This window comes from Aspergillus steynii (assembly GCF_002849105.1).
Source record: "Aspergillus steynii IBT 23096 chromosome Unknown P170scaffold_1, whole genome shotgun sequence".
NCBI lineage: Eukaryota > Fungi > Ascomycota > Eurotiomycetes > Eurotiales > Aspergillaceae > Aspergillus > Aspergillus steynii.
Genome location: NW_020194398.1, coordinates 4748759 through 4774301, shown reverse-complemented (window position 1 = coordinate 4774301; position 25543 = coordinate 4748759). Strand labels below are relative to the sequence as shown.

Below are 25543 nucleotides of genomic sequence, written 5' to 3'. Positions count from 1 at the left end.
GTTCGCTTCGCTGTCTCGCTCCATTCCCCGGTCATTCCTCTCTCGTCGCCTCCTCTGCTGTCACGATGTGGAACTCCCCCAAGGTCGGCATTCTCGGCGGAGGCCAATTGGGCCGTATGCTGGTCGAATCGGCCAACCGACTCAACATCCAATGCAACGTCCTCGATGCGGAGAATTCCCCGGCCAAGCAAATCAGCGCCCATGACGGGCATGTCACTGGCTCTTTCAAGGAGCGCGAGGCCGTGAGGGAGCTGGCAAAGACCTGCGATGTCGTGACCGCTGAAATCGAGCATGTCGACACCTACGCCCTGGAGGAGATTGCCTCGCAGGTGCGGATCGAGCCCAGCTGGCAGGCCATTCGGACAATTCAGAACAAGTTCAACCAGAAGGAACATCTGCGCCAGTATGGCATCCCCATGGCGGATCATCGCGAGCTGGTCAACAACACCCCTGAGGATTTGGCCGCTGTTGGTGAGCAGCTGGGATACCCTCTCATGTTGAAGTCGAAGACTATGGCATACGACGGACGTGGTGAGTCATAGTATACCCGATCCAAGCATGGGGCTTGCGCAGCTAACAGGACTTGATCCTAGGAAACTTCCGTGTCAACTCCAAAGCCGATATCCCCGAGGCCCTAGAAGCTCTCAAGGACCGTCCTCTATACGCCGAGAAATGGGCTCATTTCAAGATGGTTAGCCGTCTCTACTTTATACCCCCCGGGCCGCGACCCGAACCCCCACTGGCCACATACGCCTAACCAACGGTACTATAGGAACTGGCCGTCATGGTCGTGAAAACGAAGGATGAAGTGCTGTCATACCCCACGGTCGAGACCGTCCAGGAGGACTCGATATGCAAACTGGTGTACGCGCCGGCTCGCAACGTCTCGGACGCCATCAACCGCAAGGCACAGGAACTGGCGCGCCAGGCCGTCGCGGCCTTCGACGGCAAGGGCGTCTTCGGCGTCGAGATGTTCCTGCTCGACGACGACAGCCTTCTGCTCTGCGAGATCGCCAGCCGCATCCACAACTCCGGCCACTACACCATCGAGGCCTGTCCCCTGTCCCAATTTGATACCCACATCCGCGCCATCCTCGACCTCCCTATCCCCCCGCAGAGCCTCGAGCTCCGCCAGCCCTCCATCATGCTTAACATCATCGGCGGCGCCGCGCCAGACACCCATCTCAAGGCCGCCGAGGCTGCCCTCTCCATCCCCAACGCCAGCATCCACCTCTACAGCAAGGGCGCCGCCAAACCCGGCCGCAAGATGGGCCATATCACCGTCACCGCGCCCTCCATGCACGAGGCCGAGACGCACATCCAGCCGCTCATCGACGTCGTCGACCAGATCCGCGCCCAGCGCAGCGACGTCAAGACGCAGCCGCAGCAGTCCGGCCCGTCCAAGCCCGCCCCCTCCGTCGCGGTCATGATGGGTTCCGACAGCGACCTGAAGACCCTGGTCCCCGGCCTCAAGCTCCTGCGCGACTACTTCGGCATCGAACCCGCCGTCGACATCACCTCCGCCCACCGCACCCCGACCTTCATGGCCGAGTACTCCGCCAGCGCCGCCAGCCGTGGCATCAAGGTCATCATCGCCGCCGCCGGCGGAGCCGCCCATCTCCCCGGCATGGCCGCCGCGCATACTGCTCTCCCGGTCATCGGGGTCCCGGTTAAGGGCAGCTCCCTGGACGGAGTCGACAGTCTGTACAGCATCGTCCAGATGCCTAGAGGTATAACCCCTTCATCTTTACCTCCTTCCCCCCTATAATCCAACGTACCCAGCATACTAAAGGCTTGAAAAATAACAGGCGTCCCCGTCGCAACCGTCGGCATCAACAACAGCATCAACGCCGCTCTCCTGGCCGCGCGCATCCTCGGTTCGTTCGACCCCGCCATCCAGCGCAAGGTCGAGGCCTACGCCGAGAACGCTCGCACCGAGAACATGGACCTGAAAGGCACCAAGATGCAGGAGCTGGGCTGGGAGAAGTACTTTGAGCAGATGTAGGGTGTTGAATGGGATGGAGGGATGTGGGAATATTTTGGCTATTTTCTGTGAACGGACCAATCCACGTGGAAATCTCGCAAACGAGGAATGAAGGAATGAAAACAAATGGGACGTTTGGTTTATGGGATTAAAATAATTGTTTAGAGGGATAGGTGGGAAAGGTTATATAGATGCCAAAAACAGAAAGATTTTTTCACGCTTTTTTTTTTTTTTTTTTTTTTTTTTTTTGGTTGGGTGTCGAGTCAGTTCATGAAAAGTATATGATGTTGGACCAAGAGCTACTAAGTATCTACAGCTACAGACAAAAATATGCAAATCAACTAGTAAGTGAAGATTAGAGGCATATAATTAAACATATTAATGACAAGTCACAGAAATTATTGTCATACTGTACCGGACCCAATCTCATGTCAAGTCGCTTCGAATAAACGCAGGACAAATTAAGAGAGCTGCACTTGGATACAAGCGCAAAACAAATAGAACATGAACAAATACAAGACAGGATATCAAGTAAACAAGCATACACACGCATATAAATCAATCAAATCACAAACGTGTTCCTTTTGTCTTTTAGGAAATACTTCGACTCAGGCTGACTTTCCTCACGCTGTCTGAGGGTTGAAGGCAGTCTCCGAACCTGGGATAGTCGGTCCTTGTTGAGTCTGCTTCGAGGTGTTGGCACCGTTGCTGAAGGCCTGGTCCATTTCATCAGAAAAGCCATGCGAGCCGGCATACCCTGCCGGTTTACCGGCACCATTAATATTGGTGGCACCGTTCGTGGCACCGTTGGTAGCAGTGGTGCCATTAGTGTGACCTGCGTCGGACAAATGGCCCTGCGTCTTGGAGTGAGGTTTGCGGGTGATGTCCGCCAGGCTAGGGATGTCCGTGGACTCCGAAGCAGAGCCGATGGTAAAGATGGGGGATTCCCAGCGATCACCCTTCTGGGCGAGTTCCTTGTACTCGGTGGCCTTGGACGAGATGCCACCAGGTAGGTGAATGTCAGGGAACAAGGAGTCGTGCATCGTGGTTGCCGTTTGGACCTTGGTATCGCGCTGAGCGACCTGCTGGGAAGCCTGCTGGGCTTGACGCTTCTTCTCATCCAGACGAGCCCGGACGGCATCCACGTACCGACTGTAGATGTTAGGAGCGTTCCTAGGGTCGTCGAGGGCGGCCTCCTTGGCGCGCTCGACCTCGGTATAGACCTCGTGAGCAAAGGCATCACCACGAGTGAAAGCGTCTCGGATCTGCTCCTCGAGAACTTTCTGCAGAACGGGACGGACAGTGCGGAAGAGCATGGGCTTGAAAATGGTGAAGAGAGCCTTGTGCTTAGATTTCTTCAGCTTGATGTTGAGGTCGGTGATCTTAACGGTCACCTTGTCCAGTTTGACGAAGTTCTGGCGATCGGATTTGTGGGCCGTGGAGGCGGCGATCTTGAAGCCAAAGCCTTCGCCGCCCAGGAAGATATCCATAACGCCGGTATCGGTGATGGAGGGGAAGCCCTGCTTTTTGTTAATGTGGTAGCTGACGTCTCTCAGGTCGGCCTGGATGCCGGACACGGAGATCATGATCTTGTTGTCGTGCTTGTTGCTGATCTTCTTGCGACCCCAGCGGAAGTAGTTGTCACTACCAAACTCCACGACATTGGGCATTAGGTTGTCACTCTCAATGACCAAGTTCTCAACCACGACATCGGCCATCGGATCAGACACCTCGATGCGGGGGATAGGCACGTATCGGACGTTCTCAAACGCCCCAGGAAGAATAATGTCCCTGATGTCCTTCAGCAAGTGGCTCTTGAAAGCGACATTTCCACTCGAGTCGCGGCCTAGGTCCAAGAAGAGCTTGTCCATGGAATCCGCGAAGGCTTTGTTCTGGGGATCCTTGGTGAATTCAACGCCAATGAATTTGATTTCGTCGAGAACACGGTTAGTATGGTCCCTGTATCGCTCACGCAGCAGATATCGGCCATGGTCGGCCAGCTGGTCCCATTGTCGGTCACAGTCCTCCTGCATGACGTAGCCTTGTTCTTGGAGAGTTTTCCTGCGCTTGTTAGATACCACAAACTTCTCTCCATCAGACAGAAACGTGCAAGGCAACCTACCGGAAGAACGTGTCGATGTTTTTGAACCATCCCTTGAGTTCTGGGTCCTTGTCCGCATCCCGGTAGATGACCTCTAGCGAATCGAAAAAGTCATCGAGGGAAGTACTGTTTGCGAACCGTTCGATCAAAACCTACCAAACGTCAGCTTCTGCGATCGCATTCGTGACGACGAGGGAGGGGGGATTCTGAACATACCCTGAGGTTGGTTTCCATGGTTTTGACCTTCTCTCCGCCCCGAATACCCTTGACGGTACCAGCGCCCTGCTGTGACAGGTTCCTTCCAGTGCTGCCATATTTACCGGCGAGATCAAGCAAGGTCTGGATAGCTTGTTGATCTGTAGGATTGATAACGCCGTCAGTTTCACGCGCGTCAATGCGCAATATGTTTGGGTCTACTTACAATCGGCACGGCCCTGGATTTCAAGGACCATCTTCTTCAACCGCCAAATGGCCTGCTCACGACGCTCTTTAGGCATCTTTTGTGCCATGTAGTCCTTGGTTCGATCGGCGTAATCACGAGCACGAGACTTGGTGCTTTCAGAGACATTGTCGGAAACTCTTCGCTTGGCTTCCTCAGCGCCTGCTGCAGCACCAGCACGGCTGTCGAAATCAGCTGGTGACTCGACGTTGCGACCTCCTGTTGCTGCCTGCATGGCAGTGTCACCAATCTCCTCGTACTGTTGCTGGGCCTAAAGAGACAGTGTGAATTAACGGACGCACAGATAGAATTGAGGGATTGCACTCACGGCGGGTTTCGCCTTCTTGAAGCGTGATGTAAATTGCTCCTTGTGCTTTGCAAAATCCGGCTTCTCATGCCAAAGGTTTTCCTCGGCCGGCTCGTCAATCTGCGACAGTTGTTCTTCCGACGGTCGAACTTTGTTGGCGGCCTTCTGCGAGGCGTCGCCGGCGATGTCGCGAGCAATAATCCAAGCATCGTTTACTGTCAATCATCAGCACTGCTCTTCGAGGATTAGGCGACTGGTCCCACTCACGGAGCTTTCTGAATTCGCCGTTGGTGATCAGCAGATTCCCCAAGGTCTTCAGTCCCTCAGACGCCTGTTTGCCATCCTGCTGAGCTGATTCCTTGTTCAGAGGCACATCCGGTTTCTCTTGCACATCTTCCGGGGAGATGTGCTCAGCCTGCCAGATGAACTCCTGGAGCAGCTGGCCCTCGTTCTTGCTTAGAATGAGTTTCTTCGCCTGATCAATGACGTTTCGAAGATCTTCCACGAGGGCTTGGCCTTCTTTCGACAGCTCTTTAGGGGGAGAGGAGAGGGCCTTCGAATTGAGGGCGCTGTTCAAGGCAATGTCGCATTGTTTGTTCTGCAGGAAGGGGCCACGGTTAGTATATTTGACCCCAGCACGTTGTAATTGGAGCAGAATACTTACCGAGGGGAGCTTGCCGCTTTTGAAAGCTATTTGAAAGCGTCAGTGATTCGTTCTTCGAGAGCTCATGAGCATCCCGCGAATTGAGTGCCAGTTCTACCTTGATAAATTCCATACAGCTGCAGCTTCTGGTTGATATCCTGCAACAACATCCAGTCAGCTGAAAATCTGGGGGGACTTTCCAGAGCGCCAATGCGAGGACAATTCCACATACCTTCTCCTTCAACTTCGTATCAGTGGGACGATTGACTCCGGATGGCATGACGAAGAGTTTGTAGGACCAATGATCGGGAGCAAGAGGATGTCAAACGCGATAATCTCGGGGTCAAATAAAGGAATTAAGGGAGGAAAAAGAAAAAAAAAAAAAAAAAAAAAAAAAAAAAAAAGACGACGGGTATATGTATCAGATTATGTTTCCAGCAACAGACGGATCGGCAGAGGGGATTCAGGTGCAATACAAGGGAGAGGAAGGAAGTCAAGGGTCGCGTCGCTGGGGTATCACCGGAATGGGCAAGGGAGAATGTGAGGGAGAGAGCAACCACGGATCCCGAGCTGAAGCAGTCCGGAGGGTCCAGGAAAGGAAAGAGCCGTGGTCGAAGAATTATAAGAGAAAAACAAAATATTATTTTGGGGCAAGAAAAATCGGCAGCAGAAGTTGGCAACGGCAACGGTGCGTTCATATAGCAAGCACCGAGCGCTGATCGCAGCGCATGGCCAGCCTGACGTCACCGTGTCGTGACGCTGCGACGTCCAGGCCAGCCAAAGGCGTCGCGACCGAACTCGGCTTGGTCCCTGAAGATCCTCGCCAATGATCAGGCAGCACAATTGGGACACCGACCTGGCCTGAGTCGCGGTCGATGAGATCATCACCATGACGACTCCCTGGCCCAGAATAATAGAGTTGTCCCATGTAGCCTTACAGGATCGCCGCTAGCTGGGCCTAAGTGTCCAGAGCGGCTACTCCATGGAGGAAGATACGCAGCCGGCGAGGAGCTCTAAGTTCGCACCTCTGCTGATCGGTCGCGCCATGACTAACGCAAAGCTTGGCGACGTGGAATTTGGAATTGGTTTCGAGATCCTCTCCTGAGGCGCAGTCGCGCAGAGTGGTGACTGAGGAAGTCCACCGTCCGTGCTTGGGCGATAGTGTGAAGGGGGAACCATGGGTCGCGGCAGACCCGCGGCTAGGGGGGATTACCTAACCAGCGGATTCCTTCGGGACATCACGCTGACGTCAAAAGGGCGTTTCAGGGGGTCTGCGCTGGCGGTGGTACGGCGCGATCCAAGTTTTCTGTGGTTTTCCCTCGGCCTATTCGCTGATCTAAGCAATATGCCTGCATCCCTCCCTCTACTCCGCGGTATGCGTACATACGATCGCGTCTCTGGAATCAAGATAGATCCAATTCCGAAACAAACTCCCGACATGGCTCGCCGTTGTTCACTGCACTGCTACGACTTCCGTAGGGCTGATCGGAACCCTATTCCGTAAGACACGGAAACTAAATTAATCAATACTCCGTATGGCCTCCATCTGCCGTCTCCATCTGCATTTCCGGCCCACCCCCAACTGGCCAACTGATGTGGCTGCCTGTTATTCATCACATTCACATCACATCCGCAATCAAAGCACCCCCCGTTGCACCCCGGCATCCAGAATCTAAACAAGATGGTGATGTTTAAAAAGAAAAAGCAAAAAAAAAAAAAAAAAGAAAGAAAAAAAGACATGTCATTCCGAGACTTGGATTCTCTATGTGTACTGCTTATACCCGGCATACCCAGTCCCCGTGGGGGGTAACGGGCCGGAGACGTAAGCTCCAGATGCTGGCAGGTAGGCAACCGATGGCTGCATCAGCTGTCCCCGGAGCCAGGTCGAGTGCTGTTGGAAGGCGTCGAATAGCCCGGTGATCTTCCATTTCCTCACGCCAAGCTGGAGGATGTTCTGGGTGCGAAACACGCATTCCATAGCCCGACCCTGGCAGTTGATCGTGCGGTCGACCTCTAATGTCGGCGGGACCAGCGTCTCGTAGGGAAGCGGCGGTAGCTCCGGCACGGAGGGGCTTAGCACGAGATCGAAATCCCGGGCGACGAGGTCGATGAAGCGCTCGCCCACCTGATACGCTCGCTGGATATCGAGGAAGGTCAGATACGGCAACCAGCTGTCGTTCTGTAAGATCCGGTAGAGTTCGGCGATGTACTGGATGCATCGATCAAACAACAGAACTTTGTCGTAATCGCACAGAGTGGAATATTGACTGGTGGGCGACAGGGTCATCACGTTCGTGTAGAGGAGCTCCAATTTATATAGCATTGGGAAGTAGCGTGGGGTGGCCTTGGGGGCATGGTCAAACCACTCGCGGGTCTTCGCGAACAGGGTCCAGTTAGAGGCGAGCGAATGCGGAACGGAATCAGACACGTTGAAGTATTTCCTCTGATACGCCGCTGATAAAATCTGTCGAATCTTAACCAAGTGCCATGCCGGCTCCGAATTGTGTAGAAAGATATGGCTCTGCTCGGTCAATCCGGTACTGAGGGGAGCCGGTGCCGACGGCAGAGCGACGTTGATCGAATCATCAGAAAACGAGAAGGTCCGCTCCATCGCAGTGCTGACACTCCTGTTTAATCCTGATTAGCATTCCGTTGAAAAGCGGTGGGATCCGGGGTCAAACAAACCGGTCCAGGGAGTAAACACTATGGCAAACCCTGCGGCGGATATCTAGCTGTTCCTCTGTCGCCGGAACATCCGACGGGGGATCCTGGTGCAGGCCCAGATCAACCATGACCCGGACGGCCATGCCCACGAGATACCAGGACCGAAAATGTTTGGGGTCAACAAGAGAATACTGGGCAAGTAGCAATATGGCCTGGATGCCGGCGATGGATCCCGGCTGCAGGACTTCCTCGGCATAATCCAAAGCCGAGGAGACTAAGGACAGGGCATTCTGATAATTCTGGTCGCCGAATTGATACGATATCGACGCGTACGTGATGGCTAATACCATTCGTATAAACCAATGATCAAAGGGCTTTGCAAAGCGGCCGCCGGCCTGGTAGACAATATCCACCGAGGTCCAAAATCCCGTCTCGGCAAAGAAGGGCAGTTGAGTGAAAAAGGTGTCGAAATAATGTTGCAAGAGTGAAGTGATTTCATGACGGGCGGGGAGCAGTTGGGTCGACTGCTTGGGTATAGGCTCGGCGGTAGAAAGGGATAGGAGAAGATTGGCAAAAGATGTGTTGGACTGGATTCCATTGAAATCCCTGGAGGTTGCGTTGACAGACCTAGATCAACGTATCAGAGGGATTACCGTATTTACGAGAGCACGCACAAGAGCAAGTGGTACTGACAGGAAACCAAAGTCTCCTACTAGATCATCGATATCCGAAACTTCTTTCCGATGCGCGTGTCCAACGGTATCGGCGGACGATCGCGAGGTGATCGAGCTTTGCCGCACGTACCCCGACTCGTCGGTGGAGAGCGATTCTTTGCGACGGCGGAGGTCTGCGATTCGGCTCTCAAGTCTTTCGCAGTAGCCTTCCAAGGAGGCGACGTAGCTTCTCTCTTTGCCTCGGGCGAATTCGTCACTGGCGCCGGAGCAGGTGTTGGCCTTTCCGACTCTCTCGCAGGCGGAACAAGCAGGCAGCTTGCCGTCGCACTTGATCTTGGCCGTCCGACATCTGGAGCACGCAGCCACGGGCCGGCTGACTTTAAGTAACGGTTTGTCCAAGAATGAATTATTTGACATCCTGGTCGTGCATATTACCTAGGGAGGCTGTGAGTACGGCGGCAGCGCTCAGGCATGAAGCATCTAGTGTGGAGCTGTACGGATAACCAAACGAACGAAAACCACCTACCCGACAGGTTGGGCAAAGCAGGGGAATTTCCGAGTCGGAATGGAGTGCACCATGTAATGTGGCCTAGGGTTATTCTGCGCCGTCTAGTCAATAGACGATGTGTCCGGGGTCAGCACTAGTCGGTGCAGGTGGGAGGTAGCCCCGTCATAAAAGGCCGTGACAGGAGGCGAAGCAGCAGAGCAGCCTCGACCCAACCCGGAGCCAGAAGTTTATATGTCGATCAACCTTGACGGAGGCCGAGCAATGCAGGTACAACTCACCTCAACCGGATTTGCCGCCCAGAAAGCGAGTAGGGGGTTGTTGCAGAGGCTTAATGCGACTACCGATCAGGGAGATTATCGGCGCCAAAAGAAGGCCATTTCGAAGTTGCGCGCGGATGAAATGACTAAACGTTACATTAGCTTAGACAGCTTCTATAGGCAACTAGGTACTACTCTAAGGCTGACCTGGATGTTTAAGGAGAAACTCCCGAGGGGGGGATGAAAAGAAAGGGGGAAAAGAAAAATGGCAAGTTAAAAAAGAAAACGAAAAAAGAAAAGAAGAAAGAAAGAAAAAAAAAAAGAAAGCAAAGATTAAATGACCAGAGTGTAGATATCCAACCGCGCTACCGTGGATTTGCAGATGCAGCACACCAGGGGACGAATAAGGTAAAGACTCGGGGGTGGCTTTTTAGTTTGAACCGTTGGGCGACGGAAGTGCGCGTCGATGGGGGAGGGAGGGAGAATAGAAAAGAGGGGGGGAAGAGAACGGAGAACCTTGAACAGAGAGAGAGAGAGAGTCTATGGAGGTACCGGTACTCCTGGGATCGTTACGATACGGTAAGATCCCCTCACGTCGACCCCCACTCGACCGCTCCACCGTCGCTGGAGAGGGAAATCGCGGGAATCAACCCTGCTGGCGAAGTGGGTCGGAAAGGGCAGAATAATCCAAATTCCTGCAGTGTTTCTTGCACAATTGCCCCCAGAGAATACGGACAATCCTGTAGATGGGAATGAAACCAGTGAGATAAATGCAATAACAGAGAAGAAAACAAAAAAAAAAAAAAAAGAAAAAAACTGTTCTTGCATGTGACGGGTGGCAGATTTCGGTGGAGGGCCAGTCTTGGCATGGAATCTGGCCCTCCGTCGTAGTGTCCAGAGTCCAGTCTAAGATATACCAAGGTACAGTAGCGAAGAAAGTAGTGGTGGTTCCTTCTAGTGGTACTCCGTAGATGCTAGTGAAATCACAGGATCGCCAGATCAGTACCTAGTACTACAGCGTATGTTCATTATTGTCCCTCGAGTATTCCTGGGCGATGAGTAATCGACCAAAGGGAGGGTAACGTGACGCCGATCCTCTCCACATCCGGCGTTCTCAGATCCAGCCATTTGGCGTCGATCCTGACGAACAATATCCAGGACCTTATGGAAGGTAGTAGTCACTACGAATGCGAGATGGTCCCTCCGAAGAAGGACGGATAGATATGAGATAGATAGATCGGAGATGGCAGATCGATTCCCCCGACCTGCTGCATCGAGTCGTGGTGGCGTCCCGTAATCATTCCGTTTAGCGCGTTTGTCGATCCAGGCGGGACTGGACCGAGGATGCCCTTGTCATTTCAACTCCGTTTCGTCTCCGATCCTTACGAGGTGACTGACCTCCAAGTTTGACGGTCCTGACGCCCGCGACCCTCTCGACTATATACCGACCTCTGCCACGGAGAGCGATCGTAGCTCTCTCGCAACCCCATCTCCCACCCTCGTCGCTGAATCCGGCTGTCCTCGCATCCAACAATATCGCCGAACCGCCCAACTTGGTGGATGTCCGCCTAACGCAATCCTCCGAGAGCCTGTGCGCGCACCTTATGTTCTCTTACAGGTATCACCGCCTACGCCTCCTCGCAGCTGGCCTTTGTCGTGTCGGCCTCTGAACATGTCGAAAGTCCTGTCTCACCGGATACCATTTCGACTTTTGACAGCCTTGGATGCCCCGATCGCTCTCTGACTCCGGTTGACTTGCCCTTTTGCCCGGCAAGAATCCCATGCGATCGCGGGGGATACCCGCTTGCATACCTTTTCCTCTCCCCTCGATCAACAAAAATCCCCCCCTGAACTTGGGGGCCGTCGACCGACCCGACAACCATGGACTCGCAACTGAACTCGACAAGCTCCCGACTGCAATTTATGGATCTCTGGAAGAAACCGTCTTCGAGATCTTCCGAGCAATCCGACGATGCTCCGGACGGTCGAATCGCGCATACGTTAACGGCCTGTACGAGATGCAGACAGGTGCGAATCCCCGTCCCTTCCCTGGCCCCCCCTTGAGCCAACATCTGGTCCACGTCGACTCCATACCCTTTTGACTCCTTCCCGCGTCTTATCTCACTCGTATTTTCTTTTTTTCGAATCCAGCTAACGCCGGCCCGCAGCGCAAATCCAGATGTGACCCGGGAGTCCCAAGATGCGCCCCGTGCGAACGCAGCAATGCTAAATGCGTCTACTTCGACTCCTCACGAAAATGCACCATCCCTCGAACGTATATCGTTTCCCTGCGCGAAAAGGCACGCGCGTTGGAAAAGGAGTTGGCGGAGCTCGAGAAGGATTTCCAACATGCCGCCGACGCGGAATTGATGGTACGCGGGGCGGGTCGCATCCGGTTCAAAGAGAACGACGAGTCGAGGTTCTTGGGCCCGTCGAGTGGCATCGCAATCACCCGCCTGGTCATGGAAATGGCCAAGCAAAATACCGACTCGAAGAGCATTAAAGATGTCGTCCCGGAATTGACTGCGCAGGAAATCAAGCTGGCCTTCGAAGAAGAAAGCTCCAAGCCAACGTCAAAAGTATATCCCATGATCAGTTCGATCCCTCAGCCCAATCTGCCCGCACGGAAGTCGACCGATCGACTTGTCGATGTGTTTGTTGTCAAGGGTATGTTCTATCTCCAGTCGCTACCAACAAACATTTGGACTGACCGGTACTCTAGCACAAGCGATGCTTCCGACGTTACACCTTCCGACGTTTCGCCAGGAGGTCGACAACGTCTTCAACGGCTCCGATGATCCTTGCGAGAATTTCCAGTTGCGAATGGTAATCGCGATTAGCATGCAAAAGATGGGTCCGATATATGCAGGGCTGGCCGACAGCTATTATCTCGCAGCGCTGCCTTATTTGGAGGCTTCTCTGAAACGCATGGATATCAAATCACTGCAGTGCCTAGTTCTTATCGGACAATATTCTCTACTAACCCCCACGAGAACTGCCGCCTACTGGGTGGTTGGCATGGCGGTCAAGCTATGTCAGGATTTAGGATTGATGGACGAAGATTCGATCACGCAACCTTGCGGTGGACAGAGACCCAACCCTCTGGAAATTGACATGCGGAGAAGGCTCTTCTGGATTGTCACGTCGATGGAATTCGGTCTCTCTCACAGCCTTGGTCGTCCGAGCTGCTATTCTGTCAACCACGATTACATGCGCGTCAAGTTCTTCGAACTGGTGGACGACGACTGTATCACACCGGAGGGCATTCTTCCGGGGACCCCCAAACTCGCCAAATGTATCGCGATTCATTTTTTCAAAATGCGACTGCTCCAGGCGGAGATTAGACGGACTCTCTATCTAAACAAACGCGATACACCCACCGACGATCAAGACCCGTGGTTTTCCCAGATGCTCGACAAACTTGATCATTGGGTAGCCTCCTGCCCCAAGAATGACGGAGGGAGCGGCCTCAGTGAAACGTGGTACGGATTCGCATGCTCGGGCTTGATTTCCCGTTCTGGCTTGCTAATACGAAGAACTTTTTAGGTTTCTTGGTCGGCGAAATACAATGATCGTTTTCATGTTCCGGCCCTCGCCTCAAGTACCCGAACCCTCGTTGTATGCGGCGCGGCGGTGCTACGAAGCATCGATATTCAACGTGGCAATGCAGCGAGAGCAAATCGCGACGGGATCCGTTGATCTGACGTGGATCTTCACTCAATCACTATTTATGGCCCTCAACACCGTTCTTTGGTCCCTTTCGTATCCCGAAATTCGCAAGGAGCACTCCATCGAGGAAGTCCAACGTCACCTTGACATAGCACTCGATGGCATAGTGCTTGCCGCGGAAAGATGGCCGGGCGTTGAATCGGCCTTGCTTCTCTACAAGAATCTTGTAACCGCGTGTCTCAAGGCATTCAACACTGACGAATCGTTCGTCGTCCAATCTCCCTCCAACCATGCGACCCCCACGTCTTCTCAAGATGTGACGAGCCCCCCGTCAATCTCGAGCCCCGCAAGCACAACCACTTCATTCCACTCCCAGAATGCACGGGCGAGCAAGTGCTCGAATCCCGACAGTTTGTCGTCGGGCACCTTGTCGCGAGGCCCGTCTGCAGAACCGGCGTACTCATACACGCAGGCTTCACCCGCGTCCTCTACGACAGTCGAGTCGCTCAAGGCTCCGCAGTACACTTTGTGGGAGCCGCAGCTCCAGCGACCACAGCCGGCGCCGGCGCCCGCGCCGCCACTGCCACCCTCGTCCACCGCGACGCCCACTCCCTATACCAGTCCCCCCTACAGTGAACCGGCCGCACCCTTTTCGGAGTTGCAATTCGACCCGGCGACCCCGCACAATCCGTTCCCAACCGTCATTCCCCGCGTGCAAGGCTGGGACCCGAACTTCACGCTCGGCACCACGACTCCGGGCCATCTGGCATTTGTCGAGGCGCAGGTGGATCCGATGGACTGGATGGACATCATTGGAAACCAATATTCGCAATATTTCAACGGCGCATATCCCACCCCGTCCTGGCGCGGACGCACTCTCAGCCAGCAGGAACAGATCGAATTGATGGCCTCGTTGGAGCAGAACATTCCGGACGTTTCCGCCCAGCTGATGCGCGAGACGGGGACATTTTATCAGACCTAAGCAGGTGCACCAAGTAGGGTCGGATTAGGAGTTTACGAGACACGTCTGCATTCGGTGTTGGAGCGTGCTTTGTCATTTGTTGCTTTTTCTTTTTTCTCTTTCACTTTTTGCTTCTTTATGCGTGACAAGGATATCTATCTGAGCGCTCTCTGGGTTCAGCATTTACCATACATGACCATTGTCCAGTGGGCGCAATCGATCGACTGATGCATCATCCATCAATCAGACGCAACCGCATCTAAGCCGTAGTCCGGTTCAGCGCATTGACTCGTAGATTCCCATTGACACCCATGGTTCGCGGTCTCCCCCAAGAGACGCCTCATTCCTGGGACCACAAAGAAGCACAAAGCAGCGTGGCGCTTAGTCAGGCGGGCGACGACCGGGAAATACAGCCGTTACCGTACCGTACGGGCGGCGAAACGCGCGCCCGCCGTCACGTGCCGGCTGCCGTCATCCCCGACGAAAGAAGCCGCCCGTCTTTCTCCTCTGCGGATCCAAAGGGCTGCGCTCTCTTCACCCCAAAATCCCAACCCGACCAAAACCGACCCGGACTGGACTGGCCTGACTGCAATCCACCATCCCCCCCCCCCGAGTCTCTCTGCATCCTACCTCCTCCCCCCCTCACGCCCGTCTGCCTCTGCTTCGTCCCCCTTCGCCAGCTCTGGACGGCGGTGCAAAACTCGACTCATTGGAATGCGTGACTTCTAACCGGTCGGAACGTCCTGCTCGTCCGCCTGAGCGATCCTCGACCGGAATTCCAGCCTCCCCCTCTTCCAGACTCTACCTTGAATCAACCCTGAACTCGACCCGGACCACGGAGCAGCCCCCGGATTTTCGATCGAGATCCTTTCTATAAGGCTACGGATCTCTTTTTGAAGGTCGCTTGGGCTTCGGCCATCCTCCTCTCATCCTCCGCCACCCCCCTCCTCTCTCCGTCTCTCTCCCTCGAGACTTTCCCATGTCTGATCGCGCCTCGGCGTCTTTCCGACTTGAGCCTCCGTCACCGTCGTCTCCCGCCGCCGGGTCTCTCAAAGAGAACCATTCCTCCTTCATCCCCTCCGAACCAACTCCCCAGACCCCGACATCCCCTCCGTTGATGTCGGTAGGCGCTCAGAATTATGCCTCCAATTTCGCATCCTCGCAAGCATCACCTAGCCAGGCAACGTCTCAACCCGCGAACCTCTCCTCACCTCCTTCCTCGGCCCCGATGTCCACTCAGGCCTCGCAACAGCCTACACTAGGTGTGACCAATTCGTTTCCCACGCCCGCCAGCAGCGTGAGTGGCCACTTCACCGGCGCCACCTCGGGCGACGATCCCGATCATCCAGACAAATCCGGGGTCTCGTCGGCTTCCACTCAGCACGCAGAACATAGACGGACCGATCATGATCGGCAGCCAGGTGATGCAATGATGGAATCGGGCATGCGCGACACCACCCACTCGGGCGACCCGAACTTATCCAGATATGGCGACGGCGCTATGGACGTTGACACGGAGCCGGGAGTCCCGTCCAATCCGGATGAATTCAGTTTAGATTCGCTGCAGAAGGAATTTGCATCGGCCTATCATCTTTGCAAAAGCTGTAAGAATTCCCCATTTGGTGTGACCATCACCGTTCTACTGTGATTGGAACGTGCACTTTGTCTTTCCCCCCCCCCCTCTCTTTCTTTCCACTGTCTTTGTGTCTTCTTTTCTTTGGATGAGGTCTGTTAACACTTTTGCTCTACCAATTCTACAGCCCATATCGCGACTGGTCCAGACCCATCACTAGATCTGGTTTCTTTATACGGGCTAGGTCCGGTTGCGAAATCGGTGGCAAGGATGGATCCGGTGACTGGCGAAAAGATTAACAGACTCAGGAAATCCTACGAAGGAAAGCTCAAGGGGCTCGGTCTGGCTGGAAGAAACAAAGCCGTGAAAGCTGACCCGACCTCAACCAGCACACTACGGCATTTGACGATGTGGCCGGAAGACGAATGGCAAAACCAGAAGGTCCACGGGAAGGAGATCAAGATGGCGGACATGGACTCGGCGCTACAGAAACTCCACATGAAGGCGATGCACATGGAACCCGGACCGATACCGAACAGTGAACAGTGGGAGGATGTGTTAGGACATGAGAAACCATCGAAACATGCCGGCAGCGGGGAGGGTAGCAGCAAGAAGGCGGGTGCACTTCCGAACAATGCTCGAGGACCTCCTACTCAACCCAACGGAACTCCTACCGCGGCGACGGCCTCTGACGCGGACCGGTCCCGACCCAGTCGAGGTCGCAAGAGACATTACGACGAGAACAGCTTTGTTGGATACGGCGAAGGCTACGCAGATGACGATGATGACGGCGCATTCTACTCCAACAGCGAGGGCATGGGGAAGAAGAAGCGGAAGAAGGTAGGACCCTCACCGGAAACATGAGAGAGTTCTACCTTGCTGACGACTATGGTCGATTGTCATTCTGAAGGAACATGTTTCGAAAATCGGCACGCCTCTACCCGATCGAGGAGGAAGCTATGGCATTGGCATGTATGGGATTGGGGCGAGGTAACCCAAAAAGAAAAGAAAACATGAGATTTGAGAATTGAACCTTCAAATCCATCTTTTTCTCTGCTGGATCTTTTTCTTACTGTCGGTTCACTTTCTTTTCTCATTCCCCTCCACCTTGTGATTTGCTTTTTCTATTTTTTTTTTCTTTATTTTTTTTACAACCCCATTCACCTCGTGCATAGGTTTTCTGGATCCAAAAATGAGGACTCCACTGCGGACCTGCTGCATGACACGACGATCAACGATGGCATGCTGGGATCCGATTCATCAGTTGGTTTGTTAATGTCCTCGCCTTGTCTTGTTATTCTCCGTACATTTTTTTTTCTTACTGTCTTTTTTTTTCCCCTTTTTTTTTTTTTTTTTTTTCCCCTTTTTTTTTTTTTTTTTTTTTTTTTTTTTTGCATTACGGTGCTGGATATACCCGGCTTCATCCAATGGGCGGCGTTCGGAGGAGTAATAAGTTGATGGGTGTGCTTTTTGCTCTTTGCGCTTTGTGTCTTATGCTTCGCTCATCTCGTCTTGCTCATCCTTTTTCTCTTTTTTTTTTTTCCAGGAGGAGATCTCGCAGCTGTAATGTTCATGGATTGATTGTTATTTTATACTCGAAGCTTGCGATGGGATCCGAGTTGCGTGCCGACCAAATCGGCATGGATTTTGTATTTCTTGACGGGACTACAGTACAGGGCGAAGGAATGATGTGATATATTATTAGAGGGACCAAATATTGACATATACCTTGCATTGATGGTTCTGCCACTCCCACCGTAAGAAGCGTTAGGGCTGCCCTTCCCGAAGCGGCCCAAGTGGGCGGCCATTCAGACGGCCCTCATTTCATATCTTTTATCTGATAACGCATCTCTCCATCTTCCACTCTTCCTCCCTCCAATTCATCTCATCCCACACCCCTCCCTCCGAACACCTGCACTCCCTCCAAAATGTCCACCCCCTTCGCCAAAGCAATGGCTCTCATCGACGCCGCCCACGCCCAAGACCCACGGCGCATCCCCATCCCCAAATCCCAATCCACGAACCCCTCCGAACCCCCCACCGCCTCCTCCGCCGCCCAGCCCGAATCCGCCTCCTCCTCCAACGACACCGACACGATCCCCTACGAACTACACTACGCGCAAAAAATGACCCACTACCTCACCCTGCGCTGCTCGGACCCCTCCACCCCCGCCCCATCGGAACCGCTCTCCCTCGCCATCCGCGCCCAGCACCTCCGCCGCTGGGAGATCCCGCGCGCCAGCTACCCCATGACCAAAATCGGCTACCACAGCTGGCGGTCGGCGCTGCAGCGGCACCAGGCGCAGATCGCCGAGGCCATGTGTCTGGAGGCCGGGTACGGGGGGCCCGAGGCGGCGCGGGTCGCGGCGCTGGTGCGCAAGGAGGATCTGAAGGCCGGGGACCCCGAGACGCAGGTGCTGGAGGACGTGGCGTGCCTGGTGTTCCTGGATGATCAGCTGGAGGGGTTTGCGGGGGAGAAGGGGGCCGAGTATGGGGAGGAGAAGATGTTGGGGATCTTGAGGAAGACGTGGGCGAAGATGTCGGAGCCCGGGAGGGCGTTGGCGCTGGGGATTGAGATTCGGGATGAGGGTGTTAAGGAGTTGGTGGGGAGGGCGGTGCAGGGGTAGCTGGTTTTGGGGTTGGGTTTGGTCTGGTTACTGGGTACAGCTGTATATGCATATTGATTCTGTTGGGTGGTTGGATGGGAGTGTTGTCTTGTGTGGTGCATTATTGTATTTATGTTATATGCTAGGTGCAATGCAAGACAGAGAAGAAGCCCATTTTTTGATCCTCCCAAACGCCATGCTGTCTATCATTATGCGCCCATGCCATGTTCAAAATCCAGATCCAGATCATAATATCGTACAGAAACCCCATCCCCCCAAGCAAGAAAGCTAAGCCCCAATCACCCTCACCAGAGCAATGGCCGCCCCTGCAGCGATCCCACCCACCAGGACCATCTGCACGCCGCCCCAGAGGCCGGCCAGGACATTCTCACTGCCGCGCCACCCGCGCACGACGCCCGTCTTGATGTAGCCGAACACCAGCAGGGTGACGGCCATGACGCCGACGCTGCAGTACAGCGCCACGATGACGCGGTCGACGACGAAGTACGGGATCAGCGGGATGAAGCCGCCGACGAAGTAGCCCAGGGCCAGGGTCAGCGCGGAGATCCAGGCTTGGTTGCAGTCGGGCGCGGACTCCTTGTGGTGGAAGGCGACGAGGAAGTCGCGCAGATTGGCAGGCGAGGCATGCAGCGAGGCGTTGATCTGCGCGACGGCGGGCTCGGGGATGCCGTGCGCCGCGAAGATGGAGTGCACGATGGCGGAGGTCTCGGCGGACGAGGCGGCCACGAGGGCGTTGGTTTCGCGCACGGTGGTTTCGTAGGATTCTCTGTTGTCCGTTGTCAGTGTTTATTGATTGAAGAAGTTGTTAGAGTGAGAGGAAGGAACGTACGCTTCACTCTTCGCGCCTACATATCCTCCCAGTCCCATGGATATCGCACCGGCCGCCAACTCGGCCAACCCACCCAGCACGACAACTTTGGTATCGCCTAATGCGGAGAGGCCCGCACTCAGAGCGAACGGCACCGTCAGGCCGTCGGACAAGCCGAGGATAGCATCGGAGACGATGCGCGGGTTGATGCGCGAGCGCGTGCTGCCGGTGCTGGAGGAGTTGGAGGCGGCATCGTCATTGTCATTGTCGGAGTGGGCCGTCGAGGAGTGGAAGGTCGAGTAGGAGCGTTGGGATTCGAGATCATCACAAACTGTGGGAGTGTTGGAGTTGTCTGAGAGGAGTGGTTTTGCTGGCCGGGGATTAGTGTTGATCTGGTGGTAGGACTATAGATGGGCAGGCGAACCGGATGAATTTTTGGATTGGGAGTTGTGGGTCGGGAAAAGTTTTTGTTTGAGAAATAGGAGAGCCATTTTGTTTTAATTTTGTCTCTCTCCTGATTGAATTGCAGGATGTTGGGTTGTATACTCCGTAGAAGAGTTGACGATGTATACTTCGTAGGACAAACACTGACGTCAGCGTACGGAATGGCCGAATCTAGACCGTCGAAGGAGCTGCACGAAGAATCGACCACGAAGGATGAATGCCACCACTGGAGCCGAGTCAATTGAGACCGATGATTCTTTTCGACTTCTCAGACACAGCAGAGCAGAGAGCAGAACTTTTCTTATATGTGTGCTCGCCGTGTCCGTGCAAAACCTGATGCAGCCCCGCGCCGGCCAATCAGGGCGCGGGTAATCGTCAGCATTCGGAGATCGACGCCATCGAAGACTCGGATTTATTGCACGGCCGAATTCTTCTGCGCGATCTGGCCGACGGTTGACCAATCCATCCGATCTGATTGGCGTTGCTTGCGTGACCTTCGTCCGTTGCAAAGAATACGAGTCGCTGAGGTTGTCCAGCGCCCCTCGGGTCAGGTGATTGGCCAGCCCTCATCAGGCTGCTCGATTCTAACACCATCAGCTGGTACCTAGGTGAAAGATCGGACATACTTGAACCGTTTCAACCCCGACGCACTATCCTCCGCGATCATCTCCGACTCGGAGCAACCCTCGGCCGGTCTGGAGTCTTGAAAGTGGCGGTGGGAGCCTTCGGGTTGCGTCATGGCTACGTGGAGGCCAGGATAGTCACCAAGCAGCTTTTGCTACTAAATTGCCAGGCGGTTTAGCGGTTGTGGCTGGGGGGCAGAAACCCCCATCAAATGCCCGTCCCGAAGAGAAGAACAAAGACAGATACAATGAGAGAGTCCGGGCTGGTTGTAGTCTTTCTCGAACCGGGTTTGACTACGGACATAGACAAGACATAGATAGGAGGATAGCCCTAGTATATGACCTTCAACCAACCACGTTTTGGGGATCAGTCTTCGGCCTGTCAAGAGGACGGGGGCACCTGCTGGTTCCAGAGACGGTCTCCATGCTTATCGCCAGACTGTATACCGGTGGGTCTCCCGAACCGGTAGGCAGTTCCGCGGACTGAAGCCAAGCGGTGCGACGACCATCCGGAAGTATACACTCCTGCTACTATACACGCAACATTCAGTCCAGTTCACCCAGTTATAAATACTGACCCAACTGGGTCACTCAGGCCATGACAGGTCTCTTGCCTCTTGTCGTGCTGATTGACTCCGCATTGAATTCACGCAATCATGGCACACCGTGGGAACGCACTCGGCAAGGATGTTTGTTGCATCGACGACTTGAAGAGGTTGGGTAGTGCTCGACTCTCGCCAATGAATCGAGACTACTATAATGGGGGTGCCATGGACTTGATCAGGTACGGTGACTCCAACATCGCGAACGTTCGCCGCGTGGAAATGTCTCTAACTCGATCTCTTTTCAGCTTGCAAGACAACGAAGCCGCTTTCGATCGCTACAAGCTTCGCCCGAGAGTCCTCATCAATGTCGAAAAGGTGGCCACGGAAACGGAGATCCTCGGCACCAAGGTATCCCTTCCTTTCGGCTTCAGTCCGACTGCCTCGCATAAACTAGCGCACCCGGAGGGAGAGCTGGCTACTTCCCGCGCTGCGGCCAAGTTTGGAATTTGCATGGGTCTATCGTCGTATTCGACCTATGCCCTGGAGGAAGTGATCAAGGAAGGAAATGGCAACCCTTATGCGATTCAAATGTGCGTGCTGCGAGATCGGTCCCTGACCTTGCAGCTCCTGGAACGAGCAGAAAGTATGTGTGTCCCAATCTCTATTCGAGGCCGTGGAATGCTCACCATCGGCAGAGGCGGGTTACAAGGCACTGTTCCTGTCGGTCGACGTGCCGGTCCTGGGTCATCGCTTGAATGAGTACCGCAACGACTTCCGAATCCCCGTGGATATGTCCTACCCCAATATCCTCAGCAGTGGCAGCGACCGGTCCTCACGTACCGACTACGGTTCGTCTCCCCGCAAAACTGCTAGGATTCGTGCTCTGACTTGACTAGATCCGAGTCTCGATTGGGAATCGGCCCTTCCCTGGCTTCGACAGCATACGTCCATGAAGATTTGGTTGAAAGGCAGTAAGTCCCCTTGGGCTCGGCTCGGTAGAAACGAAAGCCACGGGTTTCTAATGTCCCGGTAGTCATGTCTCCAGAAGACGTGGAGCTTGCAATTCGCCACGGTGCAGACGGTGTGATCATCTCCAATCACGGGGGACGACAGCTTGACGGCGTCCCATCCACCCTGGATGCTTTGAGAGCTTGTGCTCCTGCAGCCAAAGGAAAAATCCCCATTGCCATTGATGGGGGCATTCGACGGGGATCCGATATATTCAAGGCTCTGGCTCTAGGGGCTGATTTCTGCTTCCTGGGAAGAATCCCGATCTGGGGTCTGGCGGTACGTAGCAGTTCCTTTTGTTTTCTGAAAGAGGGTCTTGGTGCTGATTGAACTGCGACAGTATAACGGCCAAGCAGGGGTTGAACTGGCCCTCCAAATTCTGCAGATGGAGCTGAAGGTCACGATGGCTTTGTCGGGGTATGTGCAGTTTCCAGACCACCAACACCTTCATTCATTAACCGCCTGCAGGTGCCGAACAATCGAGGACATCCAGAAATGCTACCTGTCCGTACTACGACCGGACGGGGAACTGGCCAAACTTTAGGACGTGAATTGTAGTTTGGAAAGTGGTGGATTGAGATAGACAATGGAGTCCGATAGCGCTGCAGTAATCCGAACTGGAGAGAAAAAGAACAGATCGTAGTCATTGTAATTGAAGCTTGAAGCCATGGTAATTGTAGGGGTTGGGGGAGTTGTAGGAGTAGTAGTTGTAGGAGTAGTAGTTGTAGTAGGAAGTGGAGACAAGTCATTCCCCCCCGCCTCCACCATCGACGGGGACGGTTTCTTCTCTCTCCAACCTCCAGCTCTCCTTCTCCTCCTGCCCCAACTTCTGTGGGAATGTGCTCATGACAACGACTCGCTCCCATTTCCTAGGCAGCTGCCACACTTGCAGACGTCGCCATGTTCGATGCGACCGGCGACGCCCCTCGTGTTCCAGGTGCCGGGCTCTGGGAGTCCCCTGCGAGGGCTTCTCCGACCAGGTGCGATGGATCGCACAGGACAATCCCGTCGACAATTCAGCCATTACGATCGAGGATGCACGCCAAGGTGCCCGTCGGTATCTGTATTCCGGTACATTGATTCTTGGTTCCTCTTCTTACCCCTGTAATCGCCTCGTCTCACTGACCCATTCCTTAGAAGAGTCGAGGCTTTCCATGAGCGTGGCATTGGGTGCCAACCTGGTATCCGGCTCGATAGATGCCTCTCTAGCGGAGATCGATCGCAGATCGCATCAACTACGCCAGGATTCCTCGGATGAGCAGGCCATAGGCCCCTTTTCTGTTCTGCACTTCCCCGGAGGGCCCGAGGGCCCGAGTGAACCTCAGCGACCCGGTCCGGTCGATAATGCTGACCAGAATCCAATTATGGATGTGGAGCCTGCCATGGAAACGCCCGCGGAGACCCCAATCCCCGCGGAGATACCCATGGCTGGTCCTCTGATATCGTTGCCCGAGTCACTGGGATATATGGACGATTTTCTTCATTGGTCCGATATTCTGGGTCTCGAGTTTGACCAGACGGACTTTTCATCATGGCCAACCTCAACCGCGATAGATCCTCTCCAATTGGTTCTGGAGAATGGGAATTCATCCTCTATGAGGATTGATGGACTAGGCACCGATATTGTGGGCGGTGACATCCCATGCGAACCGTCAAGCCAGAGAGATCTACTGCATTTGACATGGTCGTCTCCCCCACAGCATGCTGCGGTGAACTCACCTGGCCCATCACCAGACGTTCTAGCTGATGCCCCATTCCTCCTTAAGCATCTCCATGAAAACGTTATTGCGCTGATGGTGGCAATGCCCTTGGGGCGCAAATCACCGTGGACAATGTTGAATATGCCGGCTGCGGTAGTCACTCTTGGGGATTTGACATTTCTTAATGCCCAAAATATCACCCATGCTCGGCAGGCTAATCTTTACGGCCTTCTGGCATGCTCTGCTCTTCACTTGACTCTGAAGTTACCGAATGACACGAACCGCTCGATTGACCACTGGAAACAAGTTACCAAACGAGCCTTTGAGCAGGCTAAGGAACACATGCAAATATCTCTCAAAACCGAGACTCAGCTTCCCAAGAAGGCGAAGTACAAGGATCAAATGATGGCGCTCTGTGCCCTGACAGAATTTGCCGTAAGTGGAATATACTCTTCGCGCTTCTGGACTCGGCACTAATAACAGCAGATCATATCCGGACAACCGCAACACGCTAGGTGCTTTTTATTAGATACAGAACGCTTGGTGCGTCTCCGAGGCTTCACCAAGCGCAGAATTTCTCAGAAGGCCCGTCTTCTTCACCACGTTTATACATGGCACCGGATTGTGGGGGAGAGTACGTATGTCCTCCACGATTACAGTCCATCAAAACAGTTTCTCGATGCTCTTGAAACGAACTTCCAACCACCTCCGGTAGAAACCTCGGAGTCTGTCGGATCGATGGGCGAGGCAGACGCTCGACTCGACACCTTTCTACGTTTAGAGACGCATGCTTCGGATCGAGACCTCAATATTCATGAACGCAAAGACCAAGAGACCAGCCTCAGAGATATACACCTAGAAGACTCCCGGGATTATCCCGAGACCCTATACAAAGAAATCTACGGAATTCCGGAAACATGGCTGAGCCTAGTCTCGCAGACGACTCGACTGGCCAATGTCATGGAGACCTTTCGAAACGCACGTGGATCGACTCCGAATCTTAATTTTGAGGCATGGGACACGCTCCAACGTCGGAGTGTCCGACTAGAATATATGATCTGCTCCTTGAACCGCACTCAGAGCGGAAACACCGATCACGGTAATATAGCTTCCAAGCCCGGTTATCATCTGCTCCGGGCTCTGAACGCAGCCTTGGTGATCTTCTTTTATCGGCGTATCTACCAGGTGCATCCGCAGATTCTCGAGCACCACGTGGACGATGTAATAGCCGAGTTGGAGAATTTTCGGGCCGCTTTGCAACCAGACGAGCCCATTGGCCTGGGTTCCATATGGCCTGCATTCATCGCAGGGTGCGAGGCTACGGACTCTCGAAGGCGCGATGCTATCGTGCAATGGCTGGATCAGACATACACATACTGTCGATTCCCTCCGTTTTCCACGGCTAAAACTTTTATGACAGTTCTCTGGCGCAAACAAGACGAATGTTTGGCTGTTCGTGGACAGCTGATTACAACCTGGATTGACGTTGCCAGTCAAGAGAGAATCTGGCCGATATTGTGTTGACGAGAGAAAAGGAAAAACACCTCTCATCACCTTTTAGGATCTCTTCGACTTGGAATCTCAAATGGCATAGGACATCCTTCGATGTGGGCATCTATAATAGCAATTTCCAATGGACTGGATTACAAACCCAGGTCGCCTAGACTTCACAATACGAGATTTTCATCGAAACCGGTCCTGCAACTAATCCTGTGATCAATATTATCATCTACATACAACTTATGTCAACACAAGTGGTGGCTAGTATACGACAATGCAATGGTCTGATAAACGAAAGTACGAGGGTCTGAATCTTTAGACCATCCACTCGGAACCTTCTCGGTATCCCAATCTGATCAATCTGACACATGACAATTCCTAACCCATCATGAAGCTTGGTATGAAGGCAAAACAAACATTGCCACAATGACTGCCTGATCTGGAGGTTTCCTGGCAGTTTTTGGTTGACAATTTGGTTGAAACAAACAAGGTATCCAAGCAGGTATCT

The 25543-nt window shown here is 53.9% G+C and overlaps 11 protein-coding genes across 11 annotated transcripts; 7 read left to right on the top strand and 4 right to left on the bottom strand.

Moving 5' to 3' along the window:
* Window positions 1-2: 2 nt before the first annotated feature.
* Window positions 3-2203, top strand: P170DRAFT_461166 (phosphoribosylaminoimidazole carboxylase ADE2). The gene is made up of 4 exons (XM_024852007.1): window positions 3-531; window positions 594-691; window positions 773-1730; window positions 1809-2203. The coding sequence occupies exons 1-4, from the start codon at window positions 66-68 to the stop codon at window positions 2003-2005; spliced, it is 1719 nt and encodes a 572-aa protein (XP_024710553.1). The 5' UTR covers window positions 3-65; the 3' UTR covers window positions 2006-2203.
* Window positions 2204-2326: 123 nt separating this feature from the next.
* On the bottom strand, window positions 2327-5853 carry P170DRAFT_432782 (uncharacterized protein). Its single transcript, XM_024848338.1, has 9 exons — window positions 5707-5853; window positions 5593-5632; window positions 5496-5521; window positions 5099-5429; window positions 4853-5046; window positions 4507-4795; window positions 4302-4441; window positions 4107-4237; window positions 2327-4045 (listed from the first exon to the last, which is right to left on the bottom strand). Exons 1-9 carry the CDS (start codon window positions 5752-5754, stop codon window positions 2608-2610), a joined length of 2637 nt encoding a protein of 878 aa, XP_024710552.1. The 5' UTR covers window positions 5755-5853; the 3' UTR covers window positions 2327-2607.
* A 24-nt stretch (window positions 5854-5877) lies between these two features.
* P170DRAFT_36338 (uncharacterized protein) lies at window positions 5878-6444 on the bottom strand. Its single transcript, XM_024844574.1, has one exon. The coding sequence runs from the start codon at window positions 6363-6365 to the stop codon at window positions 5991-5993; it is 375 nt and encodes a 124-aa protein (XP_024710551.1). The 5' UTR covers window positions 6366-6444; the 3' UTR covers window positions 5878-5990.
* A 792-nt stretch (window positions 6445-7236) lies between these two features.
* On the bottom strand, window positions 7237-9229 carry P170DRAFT_470667 (Zn(II)2Cys6 transcription factor; the record flags this gene model as incomplete). Its single annotated transcript, XM_024852779.1, has 3 exons — window positions 7237-8101; window positions 8160-8765; window positions 8832-9229. The coding sequence occupies 3 exons, from the start codon at window positions 9227-9229 to the stop codon at window positions 7237-7239; spliced, it is 1869 nt and encodes a 622-aa protein (XP_024710550.1).
* A 2229-nt stretch (window positions 9230-11458) lies between these two features.
* P170DRAFT_443094 (putative C6 transcription factor) lies at window positions 11459-14228 on the top strand (the record flags this gene model as incomplete). The annotated part of the gene is made up of 4 exons (XM_024850509.1): window positions 11459-11605; window positions 11746-12244; window positions 12300-13059; window positions 13124-14228. The coding sequence occupies 4 exons, from the start codon at window positions 11459-11461 to the stop codon at window positions 14226-14228; spliced, it is 2511 nt and encodes an 836-aa protein (XP_024710549.1).
* A 598-nt stretch (window positions 14229-14826) lies between these two features.
* P170DRAFT_432778 (uncharacterized protein) lies at window positions 14827-16848 on the top strand. The gene is made up of 3 exons (XM_024848337.1): window positions 14827-15811; window positions 15968-16620; window positions 16691-16848. Exons 1-3 carry the CDS (start codon window positions 15187-15189, stop codon window positions 16772-16774), a joined length of 1362 nt encoding a protein of 453 aa, XP_024710548.1. The 5' UTR covers window positions 14827-15186; the 3' UTR covers window positions 16775-16848.
* Window positions 16849-17163: 315 nt separating this feature from the next.
* Window positions 17164-17513, top strand: P170DRAFT_36290 (uncharacterized protein). The gene has a single exon (XM_024844540.1). The coding sequence runs from the start codon at window positions 17208-17210 to the stop codon at window positions 17472-17474; it is 267 nt and encodes an 88-aa protein (XP_024710547.1). The 5' UTR covers window positions 17164-17207; the 3' UTR covers window positions 17475-17513.
* A 195-nt stretch (window positions 17514-17708) lies between these two features.
* Window positions 17709-18407, top strand: P170DRAFT_505858 (DUF4202 domain-containing protein; the record flags this gene model as incomplete). Its single annotated transcript, XM_024854327.1, has 1 exon — window positions 17709-18407. The coding sequence occupies one exon, from the start codon at window positions 17709-17711 to the stop codon at window positions 18405-18407; it is 699 nt and encodes a 232-aa protein (XP_024710546.1).
* A 267-nt stretch (window positions 18408-18674) lies between these two features.
* P170DRAFT_443092 (VIT1/CCC1 transporter family protein) lies at window positions 18675-19706 on the bottom strand (the record flags this gene model as incomplete). Its single annotated transcript, XM_024850508.1, has 3 exons — window positions 18675-19173; window positions 19237-19446; window positions 19621-19706. 3 exons carry the CDS (start codon window positions 19704-19706, stop codon window positions 18675-18677), a joined length of 795 nt encoding a protein of 264 aa, XP_024710545.1.
* Window positions 19707-20938: 1232 nt separating this feature from the next.
* P170DRAFT_443091 (alpha-hydroxy acid oxidase) lies at window positions 20939-22379 on the top strand (the record flags this gene model as incomplete). The annotated part of the gene is made up of 7 exons (XM_024850507.1): window positions 20939-21066; window positions 21133-21470; window positions 21523-21675; window positions 21724-21798; window positions 21861-22114; window positions 22176-22252; window positions 22304-22379. The coding sequence occupies 7 exons, from the start codon at window positions 20939-20941 to the stop codon at window positions 22377-22379; spliced, it is 1101 nt and encodes a 366-aa protein (XP_024710544.1).
* Window positions 22380-22615: 236 nt separating this feature from the next.
* Window positions 22616-25310, top strand: P170DRAFT_36219 (uncharacterized protein). Its single transcript, XM_024844516.1, has 3 exons — window positions 22616-22906; window positions 22973-23970; window positions 24022-25310. The coding sequence occupies exons 1-3, from the start codon at window positions 22681-22683 to the stop codon at window positions 25057-25059; spliced, it is 2262 nt and encodes a 753-aa protein (XP_024710543.1). The 5' UTR covers window positions 22616-22680; the 3' UTR covers window positions 25060-25310.
* Window positions 25311-25543: the final 233 nt, after the last annotated feature.